This window comes from Columba livia, chromosome 1 (assembly GCF_036013475.1).
Source record: "Columba livia isolate bColLiv1 breed racing homer chromosome 1, bColLiv1.pat.W.v2, whole genome shotgun sequence".
NCBI classification, from domain to species: Eukaryota; Metazoa; Chordata; class Aves; order Columbiformes; family Columbidae; genus Columba; species Columba livia.
In genome coordinates, this window is record NC_088602.1 from 140379404 (window position 1) to 140402545 (window position 23142).

The 23142-nt window shown below is 40.2% G+C and overlaps 1 protein-coding gene across 1 annotated transcript; it reads left to right on the forward strand.

The window, feature by feature from the left end:
- The first annotated feature begins 8 nt into the window (after window positions 1-8).
- Window positions 9-20953, forward strand: TTC38 (tetratricopeptide repeat domain 38). Its single transcript, XM_065033660.1, has 14 exons — window positions 9-120; window positions 3398-3475; window positions 3929-4010; window positions 4377-4548; window positions 5537-5710; window positions 7661-7736; window positions 9252-9371; window positions 12214-12273; window positions 13400-13438; window positions 14213-14294; window positions 15601-15766; window positions 18525-18684; window positions 18976-19049; window positions 19738-20953. Exons 1-14 carry the CDS (start codon window positions 97-99, stop codon window positions 19829-19831), a joined length of 1401 nt encoding a protein of 466 aa, XP_064889732.1. The 5' UTR covers window positions 9-96; the 3' UTR covers window positions 19832-20953.
- The last annotated feature ends 2189 nt before the right edge of the window (window positions 20954-23142 follow it).

A 23142-nucleotide genomic window follows, 5' to 3' on the forward strand; every position in this document is an offset into this window, starting at 1 on the left:
CCCGCCCCCTGCTGGCCCCGCCCCGGCTCCTCCTCCTGAGGGGACGGGAGGCGCGAGGCTGTTGGTTGGTGGCAGCGGACGCGGTGCGAGGGCATTATGGTGCCGCTGAGGGACTGCAAGGTGAGGGAGGGAAGGTGTGAGGCGGAGCGGGACGGCGAGGCGCTCCCGCCTGCCAACCTGGCCCCGCCGCAGCCACCGGGGGCTGCGGCCGCTCTGCCCGCGGACCCTGCTCCTGCCGGGCGGCGGGGGCGCCGGTGTCCTCCCCTCGGGGGTCCCGGGCCTGCTCCAAAGCCGGGCTGGGAGCGGGGCTGTTGGCGGGTGGTGGGTCTGTGGCGGGAGGGAAGCTGAGCTGAGCCGGCCGAGTCGGACAGTCTGACCGCTGGTCGTGGAGAGCCAGCCCTGGGATGGTGAGGCCTGTGTGGGAGCTCGTCTCCCTTAGCCCCCCCAGTGACCTTACACTGAGGGTGGGTTTCAGGTGGGGTGAGGCTGCTGTTGGGGTCTGAAAACGGGGTTGAGTTGCTGCCCCCTTCCCTGCCAAGCAAACTAATGTCTGTATTTCTCTGGGTGTTGCCTACAGCACAGGCTGGCCCCACATGTGCTCGCCTGCCCTTTCTGTGGGCCAGGCCTGAACTCTAAACCAGCTTTAAGTCCAAGGGTTCAAATTCTGTCTGCAGAAGTTAGCTGCTGATAAGTAATTTGTGTGCTTTTTTCTTCCTGATAAAGTTAACTCTGTCACTCATTTTCTTGTTGTTTTTTGTTTTATTAAGCAGAGAGAAGTAAAAAACAAAATCTTAAAGATCTTCTGAGTGTGTCATAGGTTTATGAGTGCCAGAGCTCTGGAGAGCTGCCTCTTGAGTAATAGAGGATGTGCTAACAGCAAAGAGCAGAGATTCCTCAGAGCCATCTGGGATTCTAGGAAGAACAAAAATACAAATAGTTAAGTCACCGGATTCCATGACTAAACTCTCATCTTAAAGCAGGAGAAGGGACAAGGCTTTGGTGTCATCCAGAAGCAGTTAGAAGAGCCAAGGCCAAGGTGTTCTCCAAGAAGCATCATAGAGAATAGCTTCTTCTAGAGTTAGAGAGCAAGGTTGTGTGAAATTACTGTAACAGAACTCAAAGGCAGTCTCTATGGGAAGGGTAGGTGATAATTCTTTTGCAGGCTCTCCAGAGTGATTTTTACCTACTTGCATGGGTTTTTTCAGTCATAGTCTGATACCTGAGCACAGACAAGCACCAGGGCATGAGTGTCCCAAACAGTCTGGGCAGGACCAGTTGTGTATGACCCAGAGGGCAAGGGGTGCCGGCTCTTCTGTGTTCCCAGAGACCCTTTGATTCTTGGTTTACAACAACAGAATTGGTTTGGAGCAGATAAAGATCTGCTGTGTCCCTTAGGAGTCAGCAGCTGTTATGGAGTGGTTCTTCCCTGCAGCCCATTGTCCTGGTGTACTAACAGGAAGAGTAGTGGCATGGGTGATGTGCTGCAGCCTTGCTATCATCCTGATGTTGCCCAGGGGCCTTCCCATGAGGAGTGAATTACATGGGCTGTAGCCTTAGCAGAGTAGAGGCTTTTTAGAGTGGATAGAAATAACATGTACTTCACCTAGATCAGTAGTGTCCTTAGTGATGGATGGAGGCCTTTTTTGACTAATCCTAGTTCTGCTGTTTTTTTCTGATGCTTACGCACAGATGTTTTCATTCCTATAAATCTTAGCATTAACAAGTCTTCTCAAAATGGGCTGATGTTTTCTATGTTTGTTGTGCAAAAAGGGCAGTGGCAAAGCTTGCTGCTTCAAATGGAGCCTGGTTTTGATGCCTGGTGATAAAAGTGGATCCTGGCCTATTTTGAAGGGCACCTTGAAAGGTAGCCTGTAAGTAGCAAGCCTAACCTTGCTACCCTCTTGAATTTTCTCTTTACACTGTTTCTGGATATAGTGTAGATTGCAAAGAAAATTTGTAGTTTTATATTCAGGTCTAGCCTTTCAGGCTTGTAATTTGAACACTCAAGTGCTTGAGCTGCTGGAATGTAAGCTTTTAATCCAATCACAGTGGGAAAGATTTAGGATATATTAAAAAAGATGTCTTTGCCAGGTTACTTAAAATTTTTGACAGTTGGGTCATTAGAACCAGGCTATACATTAAAGTGTAAAATGAGATGAGCTGAACTCTTGCAGCGTCTGCAAGGATTAATCCCCCATTAGGAGGAGTCTGAAATGGTTTGCCCCAGGTCTTTTTTTTTTTCATGTCTATCCTGTATGTTCTGTGTACTGGAATAAGGTGATACTGAAGTGAGTGGGGCAGCTCCTCAAATATGCGTGAGCTTAAACAGGAATGTATATGATGTGCTGAATGCAAGTCTGTGCTTGAGAAGCTTACAGTCTTAGAGGCAATGATGGGTGCAGTATACAATGCTGAATGGAAAGTGATTAGTAGAAATAAACCCAGACTTTATCGAAGGTATCTGAATAGGTTGCCATGGGAAGGTCCCCAGCTTGTGAGATGACAGGCTTTGTAGTTCTGTGGCCATCCTGTTTGGGGGAAAAGGCCTGCAAGCAACTAGAGATTACATGCCTGTTTGCTATAGACACCCACATGAGTAAGTTAAGCATTATGAAACAGGCATTGGATTTTTCATTTTGTTGCCTGAGTTACTTAAGAGAGCAGTCATGGAGACAACCACGAACCAGGGTGCTGTAGCTGCTGGAGTTTAATTCCACTACTGAGTAAACTGCACATTTTTTTTTTTCATTCTCCAGCAGCTAGGCAGTAGCACATCAGTCAGCATTACATAGCTTGTTAAGAAACTATGGCAGCCTGATTCTGTTTTGCATTTTAGCTTTATCAAATGCTCTTGTTCTTCCTTTTTCTAAGGCTTGCCTACAAGCCTGCAGTCCAGATTCTTTGTTGGCTTAACTCCAGCAACTTGGTGGATTTGCTCTGCCAGGCTGTTGGGCGTGCAAGTTACTTGAGGTGTTGATTTCACTTAGTAAAATAAAGCTTTTTTTTCTTTTTTTTTTTTCTTTTTTTTTTTTATATGTCTTTACTTCACATGAGGTGTGTCCGCAGCAGAATCTCGGCAAAAGTTGAGCTGTAATGAATTAAAAATGGGTCTCTCATTACGAGATGTATAAGCCATCAAGATCTTCTATTACACTTTATAATTTTTTGTTTCTTTATTTCCACTGCTAACTACAACTAATTGAGTCTTCAGATGTAACTACAACTCCAAAGAAAGTTTGTGTGTCTGCTCACATTGTCCTTCCAGTTTTTTGGTTTTTTTTTTTAAAAAGAAAAGCATAGTTAATGAAAATATCAGAGCACTGTCAATTTGAAAATCTGTTGGCATAGTCTGGAAAATGTGTGTGTAAAATGAGTGGGTTTGTATTTTTTTGTGCAGGCCTGGCAGGATGCTGGACTTGTCCTGTCCACAACTAGCAATGAAGCCTGTAAACTATTTGATGCTGTGCTGACCCAGGTATGTCCATAGAGTGTAAGAAAATGTGATTTGAAGGGACTCATGCACGAAGCAATCTTTGCTGGGGTTGATATTTAAATTTCTTATCAGCTGGGACAGCCTCACAGTCAGGAGTTCAGCCATGAGCAGGCAGCTGAAAGCTCTTGAAGCAGAGGGCTATGCCAGATGCTGCAGCTGTGGGGAAAACCTCAGCCAGCGTGCTCATCCTAATTGACACCGAAGAATCAGCCAATGGCCAAACACCACATTGAAAACCACAGTTATTAGTTCTGCTGGTGGCCAAGCTACCTTAAAGAAAACAGTTTTTCTGTTTTCCTACTGCTCTAACCCTATCTGAATGCAAAGTTTATCTTTTAGTCATTTGCCTTGCTTCCTTTTGGACTGTAAAGCCTAGGAGAATGAAAAGAAGCCCAGTATTATCAGAGTTTCCTTGACTCTCTCTGTCTCTTACAGTATGCAACCTGGACCAATAATGAGAGCCTTGGAGGTATTGAAGGATGTCTCTCAAAGTTAAAAGCTGCAGATCCAAATTTTAGTAAGTGTAACCTTTAATTAGCATGGGAAGTGCTGGATGATACATGGTGTCTTGGTGTTAGGTTGTTTAGGCAAGTGGGAAGTGGTGGATTATAGAATTCTCTAACAGTTCTTCAGAGTCTAGAGCAGGCTGGGATGGTTTTGTGTGTTTTGTTTATTTTGTTGTTGTTTTTTGTTTTGTTTTGTTTTGCAAGTCTTTGTAAATGTCTATAATGAAAAGCCTACAAAAACTTTAGGCTTACAAGACTTCCCAGACCCCTGTGAGTACGAGTCAGTCTGGTTTAAAACAAACAAACAGCTTCCCCTCTTGTTTATGTAGAGATGAATTACCTGTACAGCTCAAGTTGTAATGTGCTATTTTTTGTAGCAATGGGACATGTCATTGCTAATGGTTTGGAGCTGATTGGCACTGGAAGTTCAGTGCGGCTCAACAAAGAGCTGGACAGCGCGATGAGAACAATGATGACGCTTTCAAAATCACAGCCACTGACTGAGCGGGAGAAGCTTCATGTATCAGCGTTGGACATGTTTGCCAGTGGGTAAGTCCACTGTCATCCCATTTACAGGACTGTGGAGAATTTTAGCCACCACAAGTGGAATAGACAATATTAGTGTTGCCTGACAGGAGGTGACATGTAGCAAAGGATCGGGGTGAGATGTCAGTGTTTTTTCTTGAATTTATCTCTCGAAACTGTAAGCACCATGACTAGTTAGTGAGCAGCAACGTAGGAGAGGAAATGCTTTCTTGCCACCGCTTCAAATCATTAAGCACTCTGTGTTTTAGACCTGTCATAGATCCATCGATGGAATATATGGAATATATGGTTTAGAACTAGGAAATTGAATATATAACTACAGTAACGTCCAATATAACACAGACTTGGATCCACAGAAGCAAAGCTACAAACAGACTTTTCTTCTCTCTGTTGTCTCCCTGTGTCAAAAACTATTTCCCCTGTAAAACAAGGAGATAGCAGGATGTTGGAAGTGCTATTGGAGGCTTGCTGTTCCATTCATATGATCAATTTATGTGCACTGCAGGAAGTATGGGCTAATGCTTCACTTTCATTATTCGTTTGTCAAATGAACAGGTAAGCATGGATTTACCTCAGGTAATTCTTAGCAAAGGTGAAGAGGAAGCTGCTGATGCCTCCTTACTATGTGTTTAATTCCCACTAGAGGAGAGAGAAGGTGACCTGGTGCATGTGAAGTTAGATTAATTATGGTAGGTCTCTGTAAAAACTCTTCAACCCTGTAGGAAAATCTTTCTGGTTTAAGCTTGTTTGATTTTCCTTGTGTGTTACAGTGACTCGTAACCCAAGGACATTTTTTTCAAAAGATTTCCCAGGAGGTGCTCAGTGAAGATAATGCCATTATTACTTTTAAAAAGACTAAGAAATTCCTTCAAAGAAAAAAAAAGTAATTTGATGTTGAATTTTCTCTTTTCAAAATAGCATGTTTAGAACTAACAGCAGAAGCAGGTGTGTGTGCCTTCTCTCAGCAATCAAAGTAATTTTTTCTTTCTAGACAACTTCCAAAAGCTTGTGATCTATGGGAACAGATTCTGCAGAGCCACCCAACTGACCTGCTAGCCCTCAAGTTTTCCCATGACACTTTCTTCTACCTGGGATATCAGACACAGATGCGAGATTCTGTTGCCCGGGTTTATCCTTTCTGGACGCCTGATATTCCTCTAAGCAGGTGGGTCATGCTTCAGTTTGAAAATCACTCTTTATATGGTGTGCACGTACTTTGCGGTTTTTTAAGTTCAGACACATGTGAATTATAACAGGATCTGTTGGAAACAAGACGTGGACAAAATCAAGGGCTTAGAAGTGAATCAAACTTGACCACAGCTAGAACATCTCTCTCATATCCCAGTTGACACTGTTGTTGAGGTTTTTTTTTTTTTCTTAAGTGAGCTGGTGCTCAGTTAGTAAATTTGCTGTCAATTGTAGCATATGGCATGTAACAGACAGGATAAAATCATGTCCTCACTGAGGACAGTGGCAAAACTCCTTTGGGCTTTTATGGGTCCAGTTTTTAACTTGAAGCTCACGTTGTGGATGATAGAGCACATCAGTGGAAGGAAGGAAGGAGTTGTAACTTGGAATACCAAAGTGTCGTTCTGAAATAAAACTTTGGGATATAACAGCTGGTGCAGCAAAGACTGACAGAAAGGTAGAATTTTAAATTTTTTTTTAGTTCAGTCTTGAAAGTTTTGGATTCGCAAAGTGTCTATTGACAAGTTAATAGTTAATAAAAAATAACTTGGGAAATTTTTAAAAATTCTTTTTAAGACCTGTTAAATTATTTGAAAGCTTTTAACTTTATGTAAAAATTAACATTAAATTATAAGTCAAGACATACATTTAACATTTAGAGATAGATGAGTAGACGATCCGCAGGCAACCATAACTTTCTGAACATTCTGTGCATGCCGCTGTACACCAATACACTGTACCTCCACATTCAGCACAATCTTGTCTCCTTTTTTTCTTTCACAATCAGTGTGGGAAACACAGACTGAATGTCAACATAATAGTGACGCTAACTGAGCGACCCCACAATCTTGTGGCACAGAGGGCAGTGTCAGGAGTCTCATTTTTCCAGCTGTGTTACCTCAACTCAGAAAAATCTAACCCCCTTAGTTCTTTTTAACTACTATATGCTGGTTTCCTTTGTTGGGGAAGTAGGACAACTTAGCAGTTCTGATTGCTTTCTTATAAACTTTTCTAGCCACAATGCTACAAAAGTGCAGTTTGTTGTCCACTTAATTGTAAAGCCACAGGAAACACCCATACGCCAAGTATTTATTGAAGTATAAAAACGTCACAAGTACCCCTTGTCCTCAGACTTATCAGCAGGTAGAGTTACGTGTGAATTGGTATCCTGGCAAAAAAACAAATCAACTTGTATTAATCTTGATGTATGAAATACATCAGTTGGAACATACCCCACACATTTTAGTAGCTCATTTGCCTTAGGAATTTAAGACCAAACCCCAACAGATATTTTGAAAAGCAGAAATGTGTTCTCTGGTATTTTGCAATCTACACATATGCAAATACAATAGATGTTAAATATTTCTTAAAACTACTGCATCAAGTAGTGTGTAAGAACATATAACATACCTAATTTTCCTTTACATTGGGCCTTTATGGTGTAATGAGGGTGCTTTACAGCCAGTTTTAAAGGGGCACTTCACATGAAAGTACTCTCCTGTAGTTTTGTGGGCACTGGATAAAGTGCAGAGGGCTGCACTCGTGTATTGCCTTTGAGACACTCAGGTATATTTGGTGACAGCACTGTCTTGCTTCCAGCCTTCTATTTCTGCATCTTGCAGCTGTTATGCAGATCAGCAAATTGTTCTGTGCAACTCTTAATTCCAGCTTATCCAAAGATGTAAATATCAGTTCTCAAAACCCTGGTGATATGCACCTTTTTTCTGTTTCCCATGCTGGTGTCTCTGGGCCTCTCATTTTCTCTGAGAACTAGCTAGTTGTTCTGTATTCTGCAAGCTTGAACCTTCTTTGTAACTTGCACTGTAAGGACTGATTTTAATTAAATGCTCTTTCTTTTATGTTTTTCAGTCCTAGATTAAATCTAGTTTTAAATGGATGATGTGCTGTTTTTTCCCCTTTTGCTTAGCTATGTGAAGGGCATCTACTCGTTTGGACTCATGGAAACAAACTTTTTTGATCGTGCTGAGAAGCTTGCCCATGAGGTAAACTGCCTGCTATAGGTGCTAAAAGGTTTTAGAATTCTTAAACATGGTCACCATCTCTGGGTGGTAGTTTGTGCGAATGCAATGAACTGACTCTCTCCGTCATCCCGATTGTTGGTAGAAGTAGCAAAGAGATGAAGTTCGGCATGAAAACGCTCACAGAGTTTCATAACAGAGTATTGCTAAGTATTCCTTAGAAAGATTCCCACATCTATGCCATACCATGGCAGTTTCATCTAGATTGTATTCCCTTCACTGGCTTATGGGCATGCCTTGACAGATGGTGTCAGAACACCCCTATAAAATCCATATATTATCTCATCTGCTGTTTCCCCTATGTATAATTGGCTGTTTACTCCTTTTAAAGAATGTTGGATTGGTTTGATGTAATCTACTCTTGACAATCCATCCTGTTTGGGTTCCTCCTCCCTTTTTTCCCAAACGCTTGTTCCTGGATTATTGAACAATTAGCCAGACAATGTTCCTGGGGATCAATATTACCTGACCTGTTTCCTTTTGATGAAGATAGTAATTACACCTGATTTTCTCCAGTCCTTAAGGTTATCCCTGTCCTCCAGGAGTCTCAGATACATTTAATCTCTCATAGGTGTTTTTCCCCAACTTCTGTTACATCAAGTTGCTGAAAGTGACAATAAAGACTAAATGGCAACATTTAATATTTACTAGGTTAATGACTAACCTTGCAAAATGCCTAAAACCTAGTGGGACTTGTCGGAGCAAGAAAGAGGAATTTGTTGAATACTCAGAGCTGGCCATGTCCTTGAAGGAGAAATTATTACCTGCAAGGCACCACGTCACGGAATATTGTGCCTGTGGATGCAATTCTTTTATGGCTGATGTTGATGTGTGTCTGAAATAAAATGTCATTTGATAATCTTCACCAAAACCCGCATTCTAAAGTGCTTTGCAGGTGTTCATCTCTATGCAGTAGAAGCTGGAAAGTGAAGTCAACCAATGAACATTTTATTTCTTTTCTGTCCAAATCAAACTTCCTGACTCTGGTTAGTTGGAATGGTACAGGGATGTACTTAATGTGAAGCAAGTGAAAGTCTCTTGCTGCTTTATCAGCAGTGTTAAGTATTTAGTCTGGAGAAAAGGAGGCTGAGGGGAGACCTTATCGCTGTCTACAACTCCCTGAAAGGAGGTTGTAGCATGGAGGGGGTTGGTCTCTTTTCCCAAGTAGCAAGTGACAGGACAATAGGAGGTGGCCTCAAGTTGCTCCAGGGGAGGTTTAAATTGGAAAAAATTCTTCCTGGAAAGGGCTGTCAGGCACTGGAACAGGCTGCCCAGGGAAGTGGTGGAGTCACCATCCCTGGAGGTGTTTAATAGGCGTTTAGACGAGGTTCTTAGGGATGTGGTTTAGTGCTAGAGTTAGGTTAGGATATGGTTGGACTTAGTGATCATGAGGGTCTCTTCCAACTGAAATGATTCTGATTCTGTTGTTATTTGCAAGTTTGTAAGCTTCATCATGTTTTCCCTTTTTTTCACTCCCAGGCTTTGGCTATAAATCGGACAGATGCGTGGTCTGTTCACACCATAGCTCACATAAATGAAATGAAAGCAGAGGTGAAGAAAGGGTTAGATTTTATGAAGGAAACGGAAAACAACTGGAAGGTAAACATTCTTGTAGCATCTCTGAAAAAGCTCCTTCTAGGTCATCTTTATCTATTTCAGTCAAGTTCTTGATTCCTATGCATGCAATTCGTTCCTATCTGCAGATATGTTACAAGCAATGCAAAGTTTACGTATTAGAAAAAAAAAAACATGTTCTGTCACTATCCATGCTACTTTTGAAGCAAGTGGCAGGAAAAAATGGCATATTATTAGGGACATGTACTGTGGACCACTTTAAGTCGTCATTACTATGACTGCTGAGATTACAAAAATAGCAAACATGTCAGTAGGCCAGGGTTCACACAGTCTGTCCTCTCACACTGCCTAACTTTAGCTAGGAATGCTGTAATAAATACTGCTTTTCAGCAAGTGTGTGGTTTGTACATGCACATGTAGTTTCTTTTTCCTGGTGGACCTGACTAGATATTTCACATCTCTTGAAGACATGGCCACTGTGGACAAGTGAAACATCAGATGTGAAAATTGTGATTTATTGTGTGTTTATAAAAGTAAAGTGACTGTTGATGTTTTCACAAGCTTTTTGCTTAAACTGAGCTGAGCCCTGAGAGTCAGCTGAGGAACCTGGCTGAATCTCTTCACAAGGGTCTAAGATGAGGTGTGAAATGACACAGTCAAATTAAATCATAAAATATTTGTTTGCTTCTGGATGGGGAAGGATTTTTAAAAGTCAGCTGTGAAAAGAAATGCTGCTTTTGTCTCTTTTGTAATATACTGAAGTTACTTTATATATCCAACATATTTGAGTATCTCTCAGAGTATTGAACAGGTTAATTTGTCATGTGGTCCTTTGCTGTAAGTGAAGCTTAATTTTTATTTGTGTTGGACAGCATGTGTTTTCCCAATGATTAAGTATGTTATATTCAGACCATAAGGCTCTGAGGTTTGAATTTGTTGAGCCAGCAAGAGTCTGTTTTAGAGTCATCTGAGCTGACCATTCCGGCTCACCCAAGGAGCAGGGTGGAATAATGAGACTAGAAGGATCATTTATTTTGCACTTGTTTTGTTTTTTATTTTTAAAGTTAAGCATTCAGATACTGAGCTTAGAAGTGCAGGCAGAAAACCCTTGCTCGACATTCTGAAAGCATTTTGTCCTTTAATATATTAGTTCTAGTGAAACAGTGATGTAGGGGACTGACCGTTTGAGTGACACCTTAAAAAACCCTAATCAGTGACTTCTAGTTTGATTTTGAACACAGTTTCTTAAAATACTGCATGTCTCTGTCATTTATACTCTTTATCAAAAACAACAAAAAAAAAGTTCATGATCAGTAAGCAGAATTGTCTAATGTACCTTCATGTCTGACCCAGTCTAGTTAAGATTGTAACAGCTGGCATTGTCGTAATGATAATGTGTATAATCACTTCTTTTGTGCAATATTTTTCATCTTAAACATCATGAATACAGAGCATTAAACTGCAAGCACATGAAAAAAGCAAGTCTTTCTATGGGCTTTAACAAAGTTGCTTGCATTTTGTTTGGTGATTTGAAATTTTTATTTATTTTCCTTTAATGACAAGGATCATCTATCAGTACTGCCACAGTATTCAGGCTCCTTCTGTTGCCTTTAATTCATCTTCTTCCTTCCCAATGAAAGAGGCAAAGGTTTTCTACAGGTTTTCTTTAGAGTTCTTTGTTTGCTCTGTACTCCAAAAAAACCCAGATGCCATTTGTTTTTATGTATAAAATAAAATATTATACACCCAGCATAAAATCAAAAGGAGCAAATTTTCTTACCGGGGGAACCCCTCTGCAGTGCCATTTATTACTAAATGGCAATTGTTTTCCTCTTGAGATGTGGTGAGATCCCATGGCCCACTTACTTATTTCTTAGGTACCTACAATTTAATCTCATTGAATCCCATGTTCTTGTTTGGATGACTTTTGGAATGGTAGTATGATATGGAACTCGATATTATCAGATTTGTGCTCAGGTTTGGTTTGTGGTTTAATACTAAAGAAGGAAAGATTACTGGAATGTTTACCTTAACACCGTAAAGCTCTGTCATTCACTGGGAACCTTTGTGCTTCCTGAAAGTGGGTGTTACAGTTGCTATCATGAAAATGATGCTCTTTCCACTTTTGAGAACATTAAGTTTAACTACAGCACTCAGAGAGAAGGGGAGGAAAGAGACGAACCTTTCTGCTATTATAATTTCCACCACAGAATTGTGGAATTATATTCCTGCTTGTCTATTCACAGTGCACTCACAAAAATGAACTGCAATGACATTGTCTTGAAGAGCAGGCTAGGGAACGGTATTTGAAGTTCTGCTGGCAGCTGAAAAGGACAGTGCAAAGCTGGCACAGTCCAGCCAATATTCATGTCATATGGTGAACTTGCAATGTGTTTGGTATCTGGTGCAGCTTCTGTAGTCTGTAGTAAAACAGATGTTTAAGACCGAGATGGGCATCTAGATGGGTGGGATGACTGGTGCTCACAAGGTGGGCATCTCTCTCTACCACCTATCCAAGTTACTTTGGACAAGACACCTACATTTTAGATGAGACAAATCTTATTCTTGTTATGGATGTGGAGTTTTTTCCTAAGAAAAACAAAATGCTGCAAAGGAATGAATTCTGAGGCATCCAAGTGAAATTCTTCTCTGGAAAATGACGTGGGGGAAACCCTGTTTTTGAGGTTCTCTCTGAATAGCTGCAAGGACAAATGTATCCAAGTTATCCTGGCCAGCTGATCTAAATTTCTTGTCTCTTCTGTTTCATGAAATACTCAGTTTTGCGGAAGAATGAAACAGAAATCTGAGTAGATACATTTAAATGGGAAGTTATTTTGTAAATAACATTTTCTCTCTTTTTTTCCAGAACAGTGATATGCTTGCTTGCCACAATTACTGGCACTGGGCTTTATACTTCATTGAAAAGGTATGGGATGCTTTCATATAGGTGTTTTATGGTCCAGATAGGTCATTCATCTAATTCTATTTAAAAAGCAGACCTAGCATTTGTAGGGGTTTTTTTCAGCTATTGAAAGGGATGTTTTTATAAAATAGCACAATGCCATTTTTACGAGCTAGCCCTTTATTACAGTTCTTTTGAGAAGTTTTAATTACATTGGTCAAAGTTCCAGGATCTTTGTTAGAATGTTGAAAAATTGCTGGGAGCTTATTGAAAGTTTGAAGGTTGAATAGTCTCACTAATTAAACGTGGCACAGTTATTTGATAGGAAGATGAACTTGGATCTCTACTTTTCAGACAAAAAATAGACAAAACTCTCTTTGAATTCAATACTAATTTGATGGCCTGAAAATTTGCTGGCTATAAGAAAAGGGCAGTAACTGCTAACTTTTGTTGCCAATGTTATTCATTATTAACTTCATTAAATTCATTATTAATTGTTATTATTGAAACCCTTTAAAAATGGTTGCAATTTTACCCAACCTGTCAGATTGCCATGTGGCATTTCCTTGGCTTTAATAATGTTTAGCACTCGTGGGGTTCAGTTCAACAGGGAGACAAATGTGATATCCTTGAGAAGGCAGTGTACTTTGGTCAGGAAACAGGGTAACTTGCTTGTGTTCAGTATTGTTAACATAGTAGTGTAATTCTTGATAACTTATTTATTGTGCCACCTTCCAGCTATTGAACTTCTTTGTAGCCTGCTTAAAATTATTTTTCTTCCTACCCTTTTGCATACATCATGGGATGCACTAATTTTTGCAAAAATCCCTGAAAGGAACATTAGAATGAGAGGTAATACCTTGTCTTTCTCCTTCATGTGTAACTTATACCGGTATTGGTACCTGTTATTAAATGAAATCTAAACATGCTGATTATTTTACCTAGTAAATCCTGGTTTATCTTAACTCCATTCTTTCTTTTGATACCCCAAGGTTTCTTTGATTTGGTTTGTTTCGATCAAGTCATGAGGCAGTTGTGAAGTAATAATATCATGACATCTATAAATTTTATGTATGTCTTTGGTTACTACCAGTGACTTTTGGTTACTGTAAATGAGTGTTAATCATGCAGTCCTTGTTTGCTTTTACAGGGTGACTATGAGGCCGCTTTGACAATTTATGACAATCATGTGAGTAGAGGCCTTTTTTCTTTACCAAGAACGTTCTTAAGACCATGAGATATGTTTTCTTCTTTTTGTATGAGATTGAAACCTATCACAGTGTGCCATAAATGTGTGTATTTTATTTATGGCTGTTGTTACAGTTTTTTAGGGAAACTGTTTCTCAACAGTTTGGGCTAAAATGCCCAGAAGTTTCACGTGTTACGTGGTTCAAGTCCATGTTTCTTATTCATGCTTTTTAAAAGGATGTAAAGTAATTTTCCTATAATGTCAAGTTACCTTTACAAAGAACTGACTTATCGTGTTAGGTGCTAAGTCAACAGAAACATGTCTTGTCATTCCTAGTTAATTCAATGCAGTTCTTTACTGTTTGGATTTTAAAACAATCTTTGTAAATAAGCAATATCAAATCAGATAGAAGAACATGTATTTGTAAGGCTTATAAAAATAATGTAAGCATTAAGAAAGCTGCTGGGCAGACTTCTACCTACTAACTTTGGCAAAGTGAAGTATTATTTATGGCACTATTTTGGAAAAAGTAAAATACCTTGGTGACTCCATGCTTAATGAGTTTAACTTCATAAGATGAAAACCAACACAAATTAAGCAGTACAAGTGTTTGTCATTGCAAGTTTCTGTATTCGGGAACGATGCAATAAGGGCTATTGCAAATGAGTTATTTTTTAATGAATAAAAAGATAAAATTAATTTATGTGAAAATGAGTTTGATTAAGTTCCCACTAGCAGATCAGTTGGGCAGCTTCTGAATACCTGTGATTGTAGATTGCTCCCCGGTGTCTGTCAAGTGGAAGCATGCTGGATATAGTAGATAACTCTTCGATGCTCTACAGGCTTCATCTGGAAGGTAGGATATACGCCTGCCATTCTTTTTTAAAAATAAGGGGAGCAGTTTTCTTTGGCCCTCCCCACTTCCCCTGCATTACCTGTTGGAGAAATATTTAAATATACTTACAGAGCAAGCTTGGTCAGTGTTACAGAAGAAGTCTCTTCTGTTACAGAAGAAAATTCTGCTCTTGAGAAAAGCCTCAATGGGAAATTCATCATAATGTTCATACCCTTTATTCTTCCCAAGAGCTTTTGTTTTTTCCATGCTGGTGTGGTATTTCATTCAGCTCAGGTTATCGTGGGTCATGTATTTATTTTTTGTCAAACCAACTTCTTTTGTCCCTGGAGATTTGAGGCTGAACAATCAAGTACATGAGCCTCTAAAAAGCTGTAGAGCTTCCTTGAAGTAAATTACAAGTTAGTTAACTTTCTATTTTGCTACTGATGGAAGTAGCTACTATATGTATATTAGCCTCTGGCTTTTCTGTACTCTCCTAACTCAGTGGCATTTCTCCTTAACTTTAAGCTAGTGCTTGTACATTGGAGTTCATGGGGGGGACACACGAACAGATGAACATTATTTTCACAGTATTCTGCTAAAACACTAATGATGCATTGGGTTTGTTTATGAAATCCATGTTATCACTTTGTATAATTTGAGTGCTAGAGACGGTTCATTGTGAACATCATCTCCAAGAAGACATGAGCAGTCTCATAATAAGGCCAGAACCTCACATAATGCAATCTGGAATATTGATGATAAATTACTGACAGTCAATAACTCTTTGCCCAAATACAGAAGGCTGCAGCTGAGCATCACTCTGTAAAGTTTGCCAATTCAGGGACAGTTTTCTTGAGTTCAGTAGGAATGCTGTTTATGCTGGGTGGCTGAAAGTGAATAGAATAGAATAGAATAATTTCAGTTGGAAGAGACCCTCAGGATCATCGAGTCCAACCATTAACCTAACTCTGGCACTAAACCATGTTCCTAAGAACCTCATCTACACATCTTTTAAACACTCCACCACTTCCCTGGGCAGCCTGTTCCAATGCCTGACAACCCTTTCCGGGAAGAATTTTTTCCTAATACCCAATCTAAACCTCCCCTGGTGCAACTTGTGGCCATTTCCTCTTGTCCTATCACTTGCTACTTGTGAGAAGACACCAACACCCTCCATGCTACAACTTCCTTTCATTAGTTGTAGACAGCAGTAAGGTCTCCCCTCAGCCTCCTTTTCTCCAGGCTGAACAGCCCCAATTCCCTCAGCCGCTCCTCATCAGACTTGTGCTCCAGGTATATTGAAAAAAATATTTTTTACTCTTAGGTGTAAAGCTTGGAGACAGGTGGAACAATGTTCTCAAGCTTACAAAGCAGCACACCAAAGATCACATTCTTCTGTTCAATGATGTACACGTCTTGATGTCCTCACTTGGAGCCAAAGACCACAAAACTACTGATGAGCTTTTGACAACTCTTCAGGAACTTGCCAAGTAAGCAAGTGAATTAAAGTCTTGGATTCAATAAATATTTTGTCCTCTGAACTTCAGGGTGATAATTTCTCTGACTTGCTCAAGTACTACAATGTACTCTGCTCTGGGATGTGTCTGGTTTAAGTAGGCCAATCTCCAGATAGGAGATCCCTGTAATTATTTATTCATTGACTTAATGTCTAGAGGAGTTTCTCATCTTGCTAAGCAGAAATCTCTTATGTTTGAGGTCATGGACACCAACTGAACAGTTGCTGTATATTTGCTTTCAATGGGTTCACACTGATGTTACTACATACAATGAATCAAGTATTTTACCTGTATATTAGTAAGGGCATTCTACAATATCTGTCAGCTATCTGTAGTGGTTCTTTTTTGTTCTTGTTTAAAAGGTTCTTTAGTAACAAAGCATTAGTTCTATGATAGATTCTAATAGATATTGTTTGATGTATTGTGAAGCAGTTCTATAGGAAACTGGATTTCAAGTGCCACTAAAGTAATAATAGGCAACATTTTGCCTTCAAATTAAATTATTTGAAAAACTTGAATGTTTAAATATTTAATCTAAATATTTTTTCATGTTCCCTTATGTATTAAATAACTGTAAATTGCCTTTATTTTTTGGTGGAATTGATATATAGATGCTTTAAATGCAATTTCTGCCCCCCCTCACCCCCCCCCCCCCCCCCCCCGAGTTTTTCCTCTGTTTCGGCATTGATTGCTTCCCTTGCCTTAAAAAAGGAAAACCTGAAGCTGTCACTATTTGTTCCTGACAATAAATACCCATCAATCAAAGATAATAAAAAATAAATGTCATTTTTAAGAATACTTACAAAAACAAATAACTGTCACGTCAAACCTAAATCAAGTCTGATTTGACCGACGTAGGAAATGCTGAGTATCTTGTATATAAATGTATGTAAGTACATATGAAGTATAGAAAACTGCACATGCACACCACTTCAGGGAAGCTTTAATGGACATACGTTACTTATCCTTTCACCCAGTGCTTCCTTTTGTAGTAATACAGCTGTACTTTTCTAGCTGTAGTTTGAAGTATTATAAAGCTTAATTTTCTTATTTGAAAAAACAGTGAGATCAAGGGATTATATTAATGATTGGATTAATGGATTCATTTGTGTGCGTATCACAAGTATGTAATAGCTAAATGATACCTAAGATGCCTTTTGCACGTGTTAAAAAAGCAGTCGTAAAACTCTGGCACAAACAACAGTCGTTCTTGGCTTTTCATTAATATTTTTCCTCAGTCTTTGCGATTTAAAGTTGACAAGAACTTTTTTTTAAAAGTATTCCGTGGCGCTCTCTGGTGGTTGTCACATGCTTATTTTCCTGGATGGAAATGTTAGTTAATGCAGGGGTTGTGTTGTTCTTTACAAAGCAATACTTCAGGTCAGTTGCAAATACTTCAAATCAGTCTTCCATCTCTGTGCATTTTGTCAGAGAGCTGGAACAAATGTTGAAATAAAGAATTGTTTCATCATTTTCATCGTTAACTATCTCAAACTACTTAGTCAAAGGGCACAACAGATGTACCCTGCTAACTTTAAAGGATGCCGTATTTTGTTCAAGGAATGGTAAACGTGTAGGGCACCGCTGCATACTGAAAAATCAACATTAGCCTAGTGGAAGAAATGGGAATTTCGCAATACTGACTCAAGAAGGAGAGTGCAGAGCGTGCTCTTTGTTTGGTACGTTCAAGGTACTAGTGTGGGACTGTGACTCAAACTGTGTTGCAAGCATTCAAAACAGAAGCCAGTGCCTCAGGTTCCTCAATATTAAAGATTTAACTGGAAAATTTACAGAAAAATGCATTTTAAACAACTGATGGAATTTATAGCATTGAACTGCACACTATATGATCAGGAATAATTTATATTGCGTGGACTAGAAAGGCCTCCTCCCTGGTATTGCCAGCCAACTTTTTGGCACGGAAGTGGCACTACATCCAAGACCTGATTGCTGTGAGCTGCTTCTGTAGCAGAGGGAAAACACAATTCCACATTGTCCCGTGCAGGTATTGCCTACAGACCAAAGAACTACGGTGCATTTACTTGTGTTTTTAATTCTTTTTTAACATTGGCAAGGATGTCTGCTAGAATGTATTCTTCTGCAGGCATATTGGCATGCTGTATTCCTCTTCCACTCTTTGATGGGTTAGGATACAAGTACTGCAAAAGCAAGAATTAAAAAAAAAAAAGGAACTGAAGAGCTAACTAAAATCCCTTGTTTGTGGGCCTAAAACCAGTCTGTGATAGTTAAGATAAGACAGCAGACTTTGAGAGCTGTCATTGGGAATACAGTTCATGTTACAAAGAGAGTGAGGCGCTGTGCTGTCTGGTGAGCTGTTTTGCAAGATTTTGCCTGATTATTTGGAGCTGTTTGCTAGGGACTGATTCCTAGTTTTGGCAGAGATGAGGACAGTTAAAGAACTGGCATTAGGATGTTGTGGTGAGATCATCAGAAGAGAATCTTCCACGTTTATCTCACTACTTCTAGCTAAAACTGTTTATTGCGAAGGCAGGAGGGGTTGGGCTTGTGCCTTTTGTGCATCTATTCAGAATGAAAACTGACTGATGAGTAACAAAGAGGTGAAAGTAATGTAAGCACATAAAAAGATACTATCTCAAAGTACCTGAAACATCAGACTTACTTATAGAAAAAAAAAATCCTGTCTGCAGGCAGTGAAATATGCATGTTTATAATTTCACTTATGGGAGTTTACCACTTTCTCGTTCTACAGAGAACCTGGTGAAGACCATGAGCTTTCCCTGGCTCCTAGTTTGGGGTTACCACTCTGCCAAGCTCTCGTGGAGTTTGAAAATGGAAACTGTGATAAAGCTGTGGACCTGCTGTACCCAATCCGTTATCAATTGATCCAAATAGGAGGCAGTAACGCTCAGGTGAAGGAGATCAATACAAGACTTGTTGGTGGGACTTAATCCTCTTTCAGCAGCCTCCATTAGGCACTTCGATTATTAACAACACTTCATTCTTAGAAAGTGAAAAGCCAAACTGTGCTTGTGACTGAATCCTGTTTGCAAACACTTATTAGCAGCCTTAGCTATTTAATTTTTCATGTTGCGATGTTTCCTTCCTCAGTGGGTTTAATAATTTGCTAAACAAGACATTGTGACCAGCAATACTTTATAAGTTACTTATTACTTTCTGTTCTTGCTGACTTCTTTTTCCAGAGAGATGTTTTCAGCCAACTGTTGATTCATGCTGCTTTAAATTCTAAATCGCAAGCCAAACAAAACCTTGCGAGGTGAGCATTTTTCCAGATAAGTATTTGTGGTAGTAGTATTGTTACTAAAGAAAGAAGTAGCAAACATACTCAGTCCACTAAATTAAGGCTAAAATTATGCATTTGTATTCAAGGGCAGTTGATTTGCAAATGGTTCTGTCCTAAAATTTGGCCCCCTGCCTGTTGGTTAGTGTACTTAATGGACTGCTGAAAATCAGATTTCTCCTAATGATGACATCTGCTATATTGGGGAAAAAAGATTTACAGAGCCCGATATGTGAGCTTGCCTTAGTACAGATCACAAGAGCCTTGTCTGGTAGAAATTAGAGTTGTTGCTTATTCACTCATATCGAGTTTCATTGAAATGTATTGACTGGGTCTTCCTGTGTGCTTAAAAGAACAGAACCTCGGGGCAGTATGAAGCCTTGCCTGTTCCCTTCCTGAGGTGTCTTTGAAATATATAGAAATTAGATAAAGTACCAGAATTACTCTTCTGTGCACTCTGGGTGCTCATTTTCAGTCTCTGAAAAGAATGCTGTTCTGCCTAAACTTACTGCCAAGGCCAAATAAGGGAAGCCTGAAGACATGAACATGTCTTTAGGTACGGTTTTCCTCCTCTTACAAGGATGCTACTGGTGATCTCATGGGAAAACTGGTGTTGTACTCATGACCTTCCTCCTGTTCTCTCCTTCCTCTCCTCCTTTCTCAGGTGCCTCCTAAGAGAACGTGATGAGATGAGACCAAATTCACCAATGACGGAGCGGCTCATTAGGAAGGCAGCAACTGTCCATTCAGTGGCATAAGTCTTCCTTCGGTGCTTCACCTGAAATAGCAATAAGCTCACCAATCAAAATCTGTGTGCGAGGAGTGGAGGGTCATGTGCTGTAAGCCATGCTAGAGATTCACAGAATCGCAGACTGATTTGGCTTGGAAGGAACCTCTGGAGATCATCTAGTCCAACCCACCTGCTAAAGCAGGTTCACCCAGAGCAGATCACACAGGAATGTGTCCAGGTGGGTTTTGAATGTCTCCAGAGGAGGAGACTCCACAGCCTCCCTGGGCAGCCTGTTCCAGTGCTCTGGCACCCTCAGAGTAAAGAAGTTTCTCCTCATATCCAGATGGAACCTCCTGTGCTTCAGTCTGTGCCCATTGCCTCTGATCCTGTTGCTGGGCACCACTGATGGTAGGTAAGGGTACCCTATGAATCAGGGATCTGACAATGATTTCCTTAAAAAAAATACAACCTCTTGAAATGCAGCAGCTGTATATCTTAAATGATGCCACAAGGAAAGAAGAAGATAACCTGCTGATGCTGCACAGCTTTATGAAGCATTCTGGGAGACTCCTTTTCTGGTGTATTTTCCTGAAAGTTCCCTCTGAGCCTGATTATAGTACAGTAACTGTGCCTGGACTTCAGTCATTCATAGCTGGCTGTATGCTGCCCTGGGAGTTCCTGTGGAGGTTCCTGTCTGACACTTTTCTTCCCCCAGCTCTCACTTGAGGAAAAAATAGTTCATTTTTGAATCAGTGATAATTTGTGAAACCAGGTAAGGTTATTTCAGTCCTTGCTTGGTGCCTTTTGAATCCTGCAGACAGCTGGAGTTGCCTGTTCTTCACTTTCATCACTGCTTCATCTGTCCAGCCACATGGCTGTGATTGGCTTACTCTGTGCTAAAGTTATACCAGATATTTGCTGTTGTTCTTAATCAGTGCATTTCAGGCAGTGGCTGGACAGATACCTTTTTCCTCCAGCCATATAACAAGTCTTATGAGGGAACAAAAGCCTGAGAAATCTGCTGGCTGTTTATGGCTACGTAGCTTATGTGGCCCATTGCTAGACAAATTTCAGACATTTGTAGTACTTTTGATATAATGTGATTTAGAATTTTGTCTGCTTTACATCAATAAATTTGAAGATTTGCTCAGTTGAGAGTATGCATATGACTTTTTTGCATGTATGGATGGGTTATTCAGCTTAATTTCAGGAACCCGTAAGAGTGTGCATCCTGTAACCATTCTGTCTTGCTTCACCAGCCTATGCTGAATTGTTTTCAATTATTATTATGGAAAATAATTGACAAGCAGGTGTCTTGAGTCAGAAGAACAAGAGGAAAGGAAGAACAGGCAGAACTTGAGTAAGGACCACACATACTCCTAAAAGTTCACTTCTGTATATCTGAGCGGAGCAGCTGAAAAGCAGTTGATACAAAGTTTATATATCTTACAAAATAGATACTGGTTGGGCACAGGTTTTGTAAATACAAACACAGCCCCGTTCTTGCTTTTGTTCTGCCTTTGCCACACCTGATCAAGTTAGCAGGCAAATGAAGGCTAGATTTATTAACCCAGGATGAAGTACTTTTTTTTAAAACAAGTTTTCAACCCACGTTTTCCTGACAAAGGCATACATATAGATCTTTGCAGATACAACACAGAGGCTTCAGTCAGCTGCAGGAGCCTCTGCAACAATAACTTCTTTGTATGCACTGCTACTGACCAAGACCTTTTGAGAAGATATTGTGCCTATGTGTGTGCAGCCACCACACAGTCTCACAGGCCCCGACATCACTTGGCCTTGGTGAACAGCCTTGATCCGAGGCTTTTTGCTGGAAAATGGCATTGCATTTGTCCTCCAGACTCCCACTCGCAGCTGCCTTGAGATCTAAGAACCCAAAGAGCAGCTGTGCCAGAGGGCTGTACAGTCACAGCCTGTGCTGCTTCAGAGCTGATACCAGCATAGCATCTAGTTTTGCAGAGGCTTGAAGCAAAACAAGGGGCTGGGAAACTCTGTGCTCACATCATTCCATTTCACAGATACCTCACAACACTCACCATCTTAATACCTGAAGGGGTTTGGGCAGGGTGGAGGGAGGAGACACAACTGACAGAGCTGCTGGGATTGCAGCTGGTCTGTGCTTCAGTGTAAGCAAACTCGCTGGTTGGCACCTCAGCTCACAGGGGTAGACTGAGAAAAATTATATTCAGAGGTAAAATGCAAACTTGCCTTTTTTTAATAAAAAAATTACAGTGGTGCTGCTCATAACACATTCTATGGTGCTTTTCTCTAAACTCTTCCTATGTCTTGAAACATGAGAAGTAGTTATTCCCTCAGTGTAAAGACATGAACAAAACAAAGGCTTCCAGAAGGCATGAGCAGTAGTATCTGTGCTTGAGAATGTAGTGCTGTGCCTAAAAGAGGTTGAAGTTGCTGGATTAAACACAGAACGTGTCCTTAGCAAATGTGTTTTTAGCCTTTTCTGAATAAGCATCTACTGTACTCCCAGAAAGCCATTAATCAAATTACAAGGTAGTGAATGAGGCAAATATACCAATGTGGCCCATCACCTCCATTTGACAAATCCAAGAAAAGAATCTGCAGTGACAAAGTGCTATTATCACATATATGGTAATCCAGACAAAAATATGGCTCACAAGTGACAGTCTCAATAGGCATTGCTAGGACTGCAAGAAAAAAAGCAATAATGTTTCTACTCAGTCACCAGGAATGAAAAAAACGGCCTGAAACATTCTGTCGGCTATGAAAACAGTTTGGTTTGGTCTTACCTTGAAGCTGGCTTGTTGCAGCAGCCACTGGAACCACAGTGGTCCCCTTCCAGCTCAGGACATTCTATGTTTCTATGAGGAGGGAGAACCATACTTGCTTTATGCTCCACCCTCCTGCACTCAGGGTATGTTTTAACTCATTCAAAAATATTCTTTAAAAGTTGCTCATCTAGGTATTTTTTAAACAAATACATACTTAGAATAAGCCAATATCTGAATACTAGTTCTACATATTAAAAACAGTAGTTCTGCTACTACTTCACCTTATTCTTTCCCACTTTTTTAGGACTTCAACAACTGCTCAGGGCAGCTGTTTATTTACATGGAAACCAACCAAACTACCACAGTACTTAAGGGATTCTGAGGATGTTCATTTACAGAAATATTCCCCATGGATCAGACTGCAGTTTATCCTTTGCACTTAGCTAAGCATCAACACTAAAATGCAAAACTACATCTGCGCAGTTCTCTGGTTTAGAAACACCAGGAAAAGGAAGACAGTGAGCACATGGATGAAATGGCTTGTTCAGCAAGTCTTTTTACTAGTGCC